Consider the following 13330-nt stretch of genomic DNA (forward strand, 5'->3'; position numbering starts at 1 on the left):
AATGAGTGAAATTGACATTTTGAGGGTGCGCGTATTTATATCACATTATGCAGTTTACAAGCACATATATGGTGTGAATCCATCCGTGCTGTTCGATTTCATTGAGTGCTGCAAGTAAGAAAAACAACAAGAAATTTGGAAGAACGACACAAATGGAGACACGTTTGCAAACATATAGTCCACAGAAACACTGCTTCATTTTCGATGCCTCATTCAGTTAATGATAACTGCTGGTTCAATGTTAGGCTTAGGTTTTTAGCAGATTTTCCATATCTCTTTCCCCACACTAGCCAGAGACATATGCATTGACCTAATCACTGACCGTATATGTCAAACAATGACTTGGACGTGGATTGTTTCTTCGACAGAGGGAAGTGAGTACATGTTTATTTATTTAACACTATAACTACTAAAAGACAAACAAAAAGCTCGCACGAGGGCGGAAGTACAAAAACTAGGCTGTGAAACAAAAGATTAGCATAAATGCTGCAAACTACAAACATGAAAAGAAAACACTTGCACTGTGGCATAAACAAACAAAACTTACGTGGCATGAGCAGAAGGGAAACTAGGCATGGCATGGAAAGGAAGAACATCAGGAATATGTGAAGTTGCCAGACTGAACACTTTGCCAGACTGAACACTTTGCAACCACCAATGATAATGATTAACAGGTGTGAGAACTAAGGACTTGGAGACAAGGTGGAAACTAATAAGTCGCCATGGTGACAAAGAAAACAAGGAAGTGCAAACGCAAGAACTGAATGTCCAAAAAACTAAACATAACATGACCAAAACAAAACATGAACCTTGGGCGTGACAGTATAACAATTTGCTGTTAAGGTAAAGGAGCATGTATGGTCAAAATAAGTTGTGTGAATACTCTGCATTTATGCACATTTAATGCAATTATGGGATTAACCACATGAGTTAACTTTTTATTTGTCATGCCCAAAAATAGAACTTAAAAAATGTGCATCTCTTGACCATTTTAGTTTAGTAAAAGTAGCTCTTAGAAAAAAAAAATGGTTGGAAATCCCTTCCCTAGGTGTTCCTCTTCAATATCACCGGCCATGCACGCTCCATCAATAGGGGCATCTTCATCTTAGAAATAGCAGCTTTGGAGATGCAATCAATGCCATCTGTCCAGTCAGTAATGTTCACATTCTCATCCATTTACTTTGAGACACATTCAAGTTACAAAAAGAAGAGGTCCTGATAAATTATGATCAACAAAGATTTGCTGCAATTTTCATGATATAGAAACCTGAATGTAAGTATCCAGAGAGCACATTGCTCTGATAATAATGTATGTCTTATCACTGGGGGGCACATGGGGGTTAGATTGCTGTATTGGGAGTATTGACTGGTGTGAGTGTCTGCACATGCATAGCTAGATAGCTGCTGATTAGACTTTGTGAAGGCATTAAGTGCACCGCCTTAATATCGATGAATTTGAGATTATGTAATGTGGCTGTACAACCAAACTGTAAAACGGGCCTGCTATTTAACTGTTGATGCTTACACCCTCACCACTCTTAGGCTTATGCCATACATTGGTTGTGTCCAGGGACAAACTGTAGTTGCTGTCTTCAAGCTACCCTGGCTGTTTCTTAGTATAAGTATAACTATTCTAAAGCATTGTGTGTCCTCAACATATAAATAGGATGATGTATGCAATATAATGCATGAATGCATTTTACAAGAAGCCTCTTGTGGGGCGGTGTGGCTCAGTTGGTAGAGCGGCCGTGCCAGCAACTTGAGACTTCCGTGTGTGTGTGTGTGTGTCTATGTATATATATCTATATATATCTATATATATATATATATATATAAATATATATATTTATATATATATATATATATATATATTTATATAGATATATATAAATATATATATATATATATATATATATAGATATATATATATAGACACACACACACACACAGTATATATATGCATATATAGAGTGCAATTCACTTTTTAAGATAGTCCATCTGCTTCAACATACTTCATCCTTTGCTTCATTATTATGATGAATTAAACCGCTGCATCACTCACACTTCATTCTGATCTCATCCAAGGGACACTGCACTTTTTTGGGAATTTCGCCTATCATTCACATTCATTATAAGAGACAAGAACACACGTCTTTTTTGGGGGGATTGTTAAAATGATAAACAATTGCAAAATGCGGCTAATGCAAATATTACTAACTAAGTCCTATGTAACTTTAGGAATGTCGTTTGTTTAGAGATTTAACAATTTGGTTCCAGTATTGATCCCTGGGATATGCCACAATATATATTTGGAGCTGTTTGTGTGTGTTTGCCTAGCTTCACATATTCTATTCTGTTTATTCCTTCCTGAATGATTTGAATAAATTTGAATACCGTTGATGTTTTTTTTTTCCAGGACAGTGACCTGCTGACATTCAACATCTCAGCCCATCACACATGGTGGAGCGAACATGGGCCCGGCTGTGTGAGGAGAGAGATGCCACATACTGAAGGGGTCCACACCACTGAGAGCCATTCCTACATCACCGTCATGGGCTGCCTCATAGACTACCAGTATATTGAGGTCATGCACAGCGGAATGCAGATCCTGATCGCAGTGAGTATCTGCGCTCGCCAGTGTTGTGTCATACATAGTTATTGTTGATGTCCTATAAACGATCTACACTGGGGCAAAAAAGTATTTAGTCAGCCACCGATTGTGCAAGTTCTCCAACTTAAAATGATGACAGAGGTCTGTAATTTTCATCATAGGTACACTTCAACTGTGAGGGACCGAATGTGAAAAAAATCTAGGAACTCACATTGTAGGAATTTTAAAGAATTTATTTGTAAATTATGGTGGAAAATAAGTATTTGGTCAACCATTCAAAGCTCTCACTGATGGAAGGAGGTTTTGGCTCAAAATCTCTCAATACATGGCCCCATTCATTCTTTCCTTAACACGGATCAATCGTCCTGTCCCCTTAGCAGAAAAACAGCCCCAAAGCATGATGTTTCCACCCCCATGCTTCACAGTAGGTATGGTGATCTTGGAATGCAACTTAGTATTCTTCTTCCTCCAAACACGATGAGTTGAGTTTATACCAAAATGGATACATGGATGATACAGCAGAGGATTGGGAGAATTTCATGTGGTCAGATGAAACCAAAATATAATTTTTTGAAGTGTACCTATGATGAAAATTACAGACCTCTGTCATCATTTTAAGTGGGAGAACTTGCACAATCGGTGGCTGACTAAATACTTTTGTGCCCCACTGTATATAATGTTTCTTAAAGCAAAAACAGGAAAGTAAGAAAGTTCCTTCCTGATGGTCTTTCTCTTTTCCTCTGTGGTTGAATGTGCAGTTAAAGTGAGGGCAGCCAGCCAAGCAGATAGCTGACAAAAACTCAAAGGATGAATGAAAAGAAAAAAAGAAAACAAGGCCTCCCTTTCTCTTTGTGAGATGGCTTTTCAAGGTTGCCCTGAGAGGCCATGAAATATTTAGTTGGGGCTCCAAGGATGGTCGTTTGTGTCATTTAGATGAAAAATGTGAATCTGTGGGCCAGTAATCATGGTCGGCTCAGATTTACCATGTGCCAGAAAGTTGTTGATAATAGAAGATGATTTTCAGAAGTGAGGCACAGGTGGTATGGTGGTCTCTCAATCTAAAGATGGCAGGTTCAATTCCCTTTGCTGCTCCTCAGTGCTGTCAATATACCCTTGAGCAATATACTGAAACTCCAGTTTTGGATGCTGCATCATCAGTTAGTACTTATTGCCACTTTATTATACTTTTAAGGCCCAAACATACTCAGGTGGAACTTAGGTGTAACAGAGTCCACAGAGGTCCATGTCTACTCAAAGCGTATGCTCACACATTCGTGTCAGACTTTACACCACTCAGCATTTAAAATTGGGTGAGGGCATCATTCATTCATCACTGACGGGAATACTTTGCTCGATTATCCTTTAAGGTTCTTTGTCATCTAAAAGTATGCTTTCCTCCTCCACCATGACTCATTTTCTCATCAGTGTCGTCAGCATATAATGTAGACCAGGGGTGTCAAACTCATTTTAGCTCGGAGCCGCATGGAGGAAAATTAATTCCCAAGATAACTTCAAAATAAAGACAACTCCAGGTTTTTGTTACTTTTTTTTACTTTGGCCAAAAATAAAACAAGCACATTGTGAAAACATACAAATCACAAATAATCCTCTGGAAAAAACACTTCAAGTTTGTTGAAAATTTTGAGGAATTTAGTGCAGTTTCAAAAACACAATGAGTTTAGACGTGGTATCAGTTTATCTACAAAGCCAGGATTTAAATTTTAAGTCGCAGTCTTTCCTGGATTAAACAAAAAACACAACATCAATCAATCAATCGATGTTTATTTCTATAGCCCCAAATCACAAATGTCTCAAAGGACTGCACAAATCATTACGACTACAACATCCTCGGAAGAACACACAAAAGGGCAAGGAAAACTCACACCCATGTAAACTCTTCGAGGTATCAAACACCTCCTTTGTCACCTATCAATCCAGAGTTAACTCAACAAACCGTGAGAATCGGATGTAAAACTATCCAAAAGGGTTAAGTTTTCTCACTATATTTTCATACCTTAGTTGGCGCCTGTCGTGGCGGTAATCCTAGAACCCGTTGGTAGAACACCTTATTTCACTGGTTTGGTCCATGTGCCGCCTCTAATGGCTCTGATATTCCGAAGCGTTTTGGGTGTATAGAAAATAGTTTTATCTATCTATTATTATTATTATTATTAACGTTATCATTATGGAAAAAGGACGACAACGAGGCATCTTGCAATGGTAAAAGTTGATTTTAAAGACAAAAAATTATTTTCAAGGTAAAAGTTGATTTCAAGACAAAAAATTATTTTCAAAGTAAAAGTTGATTATCCGAATACACAAGATACTACCGTTTATTCTTAAAACCCACACAAAGACATTATTAAGGAGTAAGGGTGCCAAATAACGATGTGTTTGAAGCGGAAGACACAAAACGGCAGGTTTTTAGTTTCCACGCTTTACTTTGTACCTCTTGCTGGTCCTAACATAATTGCTATTGTTACATCCAGTGGACACATTCAGAACAGCAGTTTCTTTCATAAAAAAAAAATGCAACTCATTTTAATACTTGGCAAACTCATCAGGCGGGCAGGATAAAACCTGTTGGCGGGCCTGATCCGGCCATTTTGTCTTTATTTCGCTTCTTTGTGACACATCCACTGATAAATAAGAAAAATGCAATCTAATGTATGAACATTAATAGGAGGACCAAAACGAGAAAAGATATGGCAGATGTATATATACAGGTGTGACATAACGGTGAAGAGATGCTGGATGTGTTGTATTTCTTACATCACTACCAACCTACACACATCTAGCAGAGGTATTACCACCACAGGACATTCACAAATAATTTCCTGAAAACTAACACCAGCTTTGTGACAGTTGATCATAGAAAGAATGTAAATCTACATACCCCGTTTCCATATGAGTTGGGAAATTGAGTTAGATGTAAATATAAACAGAATACAATGATTTGCAAATCATTTCCAACCAATATTCAGTTGAATATGCTACAAAGACAACAACATATTTGATGTTCAAACTGATAAACTTTTTTTGTGCAAATAATCATTAACTTTAGAATTTGATGCCAGCAACAAGTGACAAAGAAGTTGGGAAAGGTGGCAATAAATACTGATAAAGTTGAGGAATGCTCATCAAACACTTATATGGAACATCCCACAGGTGTGCAGGCTAATTGGGAACAGGTGGTTGCCATGATTGGGTATAAAAGCAGCTTCCAAGAAATGCTCTGTAATTCACAAACAAGGGGTGAGGGTCACCACTTTGTAAGCAAATTGTAGAACAGTTTTAGAACAACATTTGTCAACGAGCTATCACAAGGAATTTAGGGATTTTACCATCTACGGTCCTTAATTTCATCAAAAATTTCAGAGAATCCGGAGAAATCACTGCACGTAAGCAATGATATTACCGACTTTTGATCTCTCAGGCAGTACTGCATCAAAAAACAACAGAGTGTAAAGGATATCACCACATGGGCTTAGGAACACTGTCAGTAACTACAGTTAGTTGCTACATCTGTAAGTGCAAGTTAAAACTCTACTATGCAAAGCCAAACCTATTTATCAACAATATCCTGAAACCCCGCCGGCCCCTTTGCATCAGTCCTAAAATGGACTGATGCAAAAGGGAAAGGTGATCTGTGGTGTGACGAGTCCACATTTCAAATTATATTTGGAAACAGAGGACGTGGTGTCCTCCAGAACAAAGAGGAAAATAACCATTCGGATTGTTATAGGAGCAAAGTTCAAAAGCCATCACCTGTGATGGTATGGGGGTGTATTAGTGGCCAAGGCATGGGTAATTAACACATCTGTGAAGGCACCATTAATGCTGAAAGGTCCACACAGGTTTTGAAGCAACATATGTTGTCATCCAAGCAACGTTATCATGGACACCCCTGCTTATTTCAGCAAGACAGCATGGCTTCGTAAAAAAAAGAGAGTGCGGGTACTTTCCTGGCCTGCCTGTAGTCCAGACCTGTCTCCCATCAAAAATGTGTGGCACATTATGAAGCGTAAAATACGACAGCGGAGACCCCGGACTGTTGAACTACTGAAGCTCTACATAAAACAAGAATGGGAAAGAATTCCACTTTCAAAGCTTCAACAATTAGTTTCCTCAGTTTCCAAACGTTTATTGAGTGTTAAAAGAAAAGGTGATGTAACACAGTGGTGAACATGTCCTTTCCCAACTACTTTGTCACATGTTGCAACCATGAAATTCTAAGTTAATTATTTGCAAAAAAAAAATAGTTTAAGATTTTGAACATCAAATATCTTGTCTTTGTAGTGCATTCAATTGAATATTTGTTGAAAACGATTTACAAATCATTGTATTCTGTTTATATTTACATCTAACACAATTTCCCAACTCTTACGGAAACGGGGTTTGTACATCAACCTCTTGTTCCTCTGCGTACAATATTTCCTAGTTTTTCCATCTCCTCGCCCTCCTCTCGCAGATTATAGTCCTTGCCTGTTTTCCTGTCTCATTTTGACAGCTGGGAATGAGACCGGTTGACCTTCATGTCAGTCAAATCCTGGGGTGCACTTAACTCTCTGTTGGCCTGTTTCACTTACTGTTGTCTTCTTTGGTGCACACGTGCAATAAAGAGATTTTGCTGCTATTTACATGTCTTTGTTAAAGTGGGGCTTGTGTAATGGCTTTATGGCTCCCCAGAGCACAGCAAAGCTGTATTTGCCTATTGAGAAGGCATGTGTATGTGCGCGCGCGCGCATCCACGTTTTTTCCCCTCCATTTAACTACATGAAAATAGCATGGACGCCCCCACCCATCTCCACTCCTCAACTCCTCAGTCCCCCACACATCTATCAACAAGGATGGGACGCTCCCTTTGATAAGTCCATTAGTCTTGTTTGATTTCAGTTGCAGCTTCACGGTGGCAGAGGGGTTAGTGCGTCTGCCTCACAATACGAAGGTACTGCAGTCCTGGGTTCAAATCCAGGCTCGGGATCTTTCTGTGTGGAGTTTGCATGTTCTCCCCGTGAATGCGTGGGTTCCCTCCGGGTACTCCGGCTTCTTCCCACTTCCAAAGACATGCACCTGGGGATAGGTTGATTGGCAACACTAAATTGGCCCTAGTGTGTGAATGTGAGTGTGAATGTTGTCTGTCTATCTGTGTTGGCCCTGCGATGAGGTGGCGACTTGTCCAGGGTGTACCCCGCCTTCCGCCCGATTGTAGCTGAGATAGGCGCCAGCGCCCCCCGCGACCCCAAAAGGGAATAAGTGGTAAAAAATGGATGGATGGATGGATGGATTTCAGTTGCATTCAGAACATGTGCGCCCTCTTACGTGTGTGTCTGTCGTCTTTCCTCCAGTTGTGTATATGCTGCACGCAGCGCCAACTAGAGATATCTCTGCTGTAAATGTCTCTGTAGTCTATGGTAATGTGTCACAAAATTAGCATGTGCTTTGTGTTTGGATAACAATAGCACAAAGCTAATGTGCCTATGTTGCGATTGCAATTGGAATGCAAGTTTTCCAGCAACTCACAGGAAGGATTTAAGTTAAGATGCGGTTGCTAGGCATCAGCTAAAAACAAGAACGAGAAAAGTAAAATAGTTCAAGACCTTAAGGAAGAATCTGTGTCCTGAAGCTCACGTAAACACATGTCCGTCTACTCGCACAACATCATCAACACCCAAATTTACCTAAAAGATTGTCTTTGCCAACAGTTTGAGATGTTCATCTGTTTTGCAAAAAAAGGGATTTTCCTCAGATTACTGTCACTCACATATTTCTTCTTTTTTGTGAGAAGCAAGCAACACAGAAAGATTTGGATGCAGTAAACAAACATCCCCTTTTCTTTAAATATTATTTTACCTACCGACCTACTCAGTGGCCTAGTGCAGTTGTTCTCAAATGGGGGTCCGCATACCCCTGGGGGTACTTGAAGGTATGCCAAGGGGTACGTGAAATTTTTCAAGAATATTCTAAAAATAGCAACAATTCAAAAATCCTTTATAAATATATGTATTGAATAATACTTCAACGAAATATGAAAGTAATTTTATAAACTGTAAAAAAAAATACAACAATGCAATATTCAGTGTTGACAGCTAGATTTTTTGTGGACATGTTCCATAAATATTGATGATGTTAAAGATTTCTTTTTTTGTGAAGAAATTTTTAGAATGAAGTTCATGAATCCAGATGGATCTCTGTTACAATCTCCAAAGAGGGCACTTTAAGTTGATGATTACTTCTATGTGTGGACATCTTTATTTATAATTGAATCACTTGTTTATTTTTCAACACGTTTTTAGTTATTTTATATCTTTCTTTCCAAATAGTTCAAGAAAGACCACTACAAATAAGCAATATTTTGCACTGTTATACAATTTAATAAATCAGAAACTGATAACAGTGCTGTATTTTACTTCTTTATCTCTTTTTTTTTCAACCAAAAATGCTTTGCTCTAATTAGGGGGTACTTGAATTAAAAAAAATGTTCACAGGGGGTACATCACTGAAAAAAGGTTGAGAACAATTGGCCTAGTGGTTAAGGTGTCCACCCTGAGATCGGTAGGTTGTGAGTTCAAACCCCAGTCAAGTCATTCCAAAGACTATAAAAAAATGGGACCCCTTATCTCACTGCTTGGCAATCAGCATCAAGGATTGGAATCGGGGGTTAAATCACCAAAAATGATTCCCGGGCGCGGCCACCGTTGCTGCCCACTGCTCCCCTCACCTCCCAGGGGGTAGACAGGGGGAGAGGTCAAATGCAGAGGACAAATTTCACCACACCTAGTGTGTGTGTGACAATCATTGGTTCTTTTAAATTTGACTCAACTTTAAATATTTGAATTTGTTTCCTTGTCAAAAGTCTTCCTTTTTTACTCCTTCTGTGACCGCATCGTAGTTATTCAGAATAGGGGCAGCGTGGCTCGGTTGGTAGAGCGCTAGCGCCAAAAACGTGAGGGTTCCAGGTTTGATTAGTCACTGCTATTGTGTCTTTGAGCAAGACACTTTACAAATACTTTAAGATGAACAAAATGTGTTTCACTATGTAAAGCGTTTTAAGTCTCTAGAGCAGGGGTCACCAACGCGGTGCCCACGGGCACCAGGTAGCCTGTAAGGACCAGATGAGTAGCCCTCTGGCCTGTTCTAAAAATAGCTCAAATAGCAGCACTTACCAGTGAGCTGCCTCTATTTTTTTAAATTGTATTTATTTACTAGCAAGTTGGTCTCGCTTTGCTCGACATTTTTAATTCTAAGAGAGACAAAACTCGAATAGAATTTGAAAATCCAAGAAAATATTTTAAAGACTTGGTCTTCACTTGTTTAAATAAATTATTTTATTTTTTTACTTTGCTTCTTATAACGTTCAGAAAGACAATTTTAGAGAAAAAATGCAACCTTAAAAATGATTTTAGGATTTTTAAACACATACCTTTTTACCTTTTAAATTCCTTCCTTTTCTCTCCTGACAATTTAAACCAATGTTCAAGTAAATGTATGTATTTTTTTATTGTAATATTTAAATTTAATTATTCATTTTAACTTCTGTTTTTTCGACAAAAAATATTTGTGAAATATTTCTTTAAACTTATCATGATTAAAATTCAAAAAAATTATTCTGGCAAATCTAGAAAATCTGTAGAATAAAATTTAAATCTTATTTCAAAGTCTCTTGAATTTCTTTTAAATTTTTTGTTCTGGAAAATCTAGAAGAAATAATTTGTTTTTGTTAGAAATAATGCTTGGTCCAATTTGTTGAATATTCTAACAAAGTGCAGATTGGATTTTAACCTATTTAAAACATGTAATCAAAATTGTAAAATTATTCTTAATCAGGAAAAATTACTAATGATGTTCCATAAATTCTCTTTTTAATTTTTTCAAAAAGATGCAAATCAGCTAGTTATTGTCTTCATTTGTTTTCGGTTGAATTTTGAATTTTAAAGAGTCAAAATTTAATTTATGTTTAAAAATTTAAATTTTCATTTTTTCCGTGTTTTTTCCTCTTTTAAACCGGGGCGGCATAGCTCGGTTGGTAGAGCGGCTGGGCCAGCAACTTGAGGGTTGCAGGTTCGATTCCCGCTTCCGCCATCCTAGTCACTGCCGTTGTGTCTTTGGGCAAGACACTTTACTCACCTGCTACCAGTGCCACCCACACTGGTTTAAATGTAACTTAGATATTGGGTTTCACTATGTAAAGCGCTTTGAGTCACTAGAGAAGAGCGCTATATAAATATAATTCACTTCAATTAAGTGTTTTTTTCATAATTTATTCTCTACAAAAAACCTTCCGTAAAAGGAAAAAAAATGGACGGAATGACAGAAATACCCATTTTTTTCAATATATATATATTTATATATTAAAGGTAAATTGAGCAAATTGGCTATTTCTGGCAATTTATTTAAGTGTGTATGAAACTGGTAGCCCTTCACATTAATCAGTTACCAAGAAGTAGCTCTTGGTTTCAAAATGGTTGGTGGCCCATGCTCTAGAGGAAAAAAATCTCAATATGAATATAATTCACTAATTCACAATAGTGTTTGTGCAGGCTTCATTCCTACATGTGCAAACCTCTCTTGTCTGAGTTGTTTGTTTTTTAGACATTAGCATGCTATACCATGCAGTTGTTGGATCTGCAAGATGCAAATGAGGTAACACAGCGGATACTTAAGTCAATGTGGGCGTGTGCATGTGGGTTTGTGTTGACGGGGGGTAGAAAAGAACAGGCGTATGTAGTCTCTGCAAACCCAATCTCACCATGTTTTGTCATTAAACTCTCAGCTCCGCACACACATCAACATCTAATAATCTACAGGGAAGCCTGCGCCTCATTGTCAGGCAGAGGGTACTGTGTAATTAACCTACAAGACATTTGCACCCCCGCCCCTTTCTCTCCCTCTCTATTTTACCTTGGACTTTATTCCTTGCGCTGAGTGCACTAGGGCATAATCAATAGAGGGTTTAGTTCAATTGTAGCTTGACAAAGATCTTCCACAACAATGAGGTACAAACACTGACATGTGTGTGTATTTGTGTTTTTCCATTGAAAATAATTGTTCATCATTTTCCAAAGTTAACGTCCATGGTCATCCAAAAAAAAAAAAATATGACAACCTTTTTTTTTACAACTCAAAACTGTTTGAAGCTTTGAGGCTATTTTTTATGATTAAGTATTCACTGTGAAAATGTAATACGCCTTTCTGGGCTGGTCAATTTAGTGTGAACCTGACCCTCATTAGCCTTTGCAGATCCAGGCAGCCTTTTTTCTACCTATCTCAGAAGTTCACATTGTGTGCGCACAAATGGACACACACACACACTCACACTCACACAGTGAACTTTCCTTTCACCCTCATTACTACTATCAGGACTACATCATTACCAACAGGCTAACTATATGAAGGCCTGTAAAATTGCTTTAGCTGTTTTCCCACATCCACATTCAGCACTGAACTTTTTGTACCCATTTTTTTGCTTTAATTTGCTTTCCTTCTGACCATTACCTCGGCCCTTATCGTCACAGCTTGATGCTCAAAGGAGACAGAACAGAGATTGGCTCGAACGTTGTGTGACTAAAGTTAAAACAAGAGCAAAATATTCATTCCATCCATCCATTGTCTACCGCTTGTCCCTTTCTGGGTCGCTGGAGCCTATCTCAGCTGCGTTTTTGGCGGAAGGCATAGTACACCCTGGACAACTCCCCCCCGCATCACAAGGTAGACAGACAAAATTCACACTCACATAAACACACTAGGGCCAATTTAGTGTTGCCAATCAACCTATCCTCAGGTGCATGTTTTTGGCGGTGGGAGGAAGCCGGAGTACCCGGAGGGAACCCACGCAGTCATGGGGGGAACATGCAAACTTCGCAAAGAAAGATCCCGAGCCCGGGATTGAACTCAGGACCGTCGGATTGTGAGGCAGACACACTAACCCCTCATCAATGAGATGGAAGCAATAGCGCATGGGCCTTACTAAACACTTTTACGAGATCATGTTAGGCAGGCGGAACATGTGTGAGGTCGATTTGATGACGGTGCTGTTGAAGAGGGCGGTGCAGGTAGCGCTATCGTCGGAGACAAAGTCTTGGAACCCAGGGTGGTTTAAAAGTCTCGGTGGACCAAACGAATGGGAGACCCCCTGATAGCTTTGCCGGCCTGCTGACAGTATAAGCACAGGTGCTAGCGCTTGCGACGCAGCCTCTCCCCAGTTGCAGGAAAGGTAGGCAGGCCGAAGCTGGCAATGGTTGGTGTAAAGTGTAGCTGGACGTAGTCTGAAATCCCAGCATGTCCCAGCTGCTTGTCATTATCCTCCTTTAGCACGTCGAGCCTCTTGTCTACTAGACCTAAACTAAGAAAGAAAAAAAGAAAGAAAGACCAGCCAACGAGATGAGGTTGTCAAGTTAAGAGGGAAGCTGGAGTGCCACATGATGGTCCTTTATGCGGTTGTCGAGACTCAAGCAGAAACTGTCCAACAGAGCAGAAGAGTTCTAATTGTTCTTGGCTGCCAGTGTACGGAATTCAATGGCGTAATCAGAGACGTTTCGGTGCCCCGGTTTCAGCCGTAGGAGATCCCGAGCAGCCTCCCTTCCTTGTGGAATCCTCCGGAAGATATTTCCCATTGACTTTGAGAATGCAGCAAAGGAGCTGTTGAGCGATGACTAACAACTCCATTCTGCCGTGTCCCATGCTGCTGCTCTTCCAGACAAGTGAAAGGTAGCGAAAGCC

The 13330-nt window shown here is 39.3% G+C and overlaps 1 protein-coding gene across 3 annotated transcripts in view; it reads left to right on the forward strand.

Moving 5' to 3' along the window:
* nkain4 (sodium/potassium transporting ATPase interacting 4) overlaps nt 1-13330 on the forward strand; it is a 121295-nt gene that overhangs the window by 67831 nt on the left and 40134 nt on the right. For all 3 annotated transcript variants that reach the window (XM_061904155.1, XM_061904156.1, XM_061904157.1), the window contains exon 4: nt 2417-2617. In XM_061904155.1, the coding sequence (XP_061760139.1) occupies nt 2417-2617 (201 nt within the window). The remainder of the gene's footprint in view (nt 1-2416; nt 2618-13330) is intronic.

The sequence above is a fragment of the Nerophis ophidion genome, linkage group LG06 (assembly GCF_033978795.1).
Source record: "Nerophis ophidion isolate RoL-2023_Sa linkage group LG06, RoL_Noph_v1.0, whole genome shotgun sequence".
Classification (NCBI taxonomy): Eukaryota; Metazoa; Chordata; class Actinopteri; order Syngnathiformes; family Syngnathidae; genus Nerophis; species Nerophis ophidion.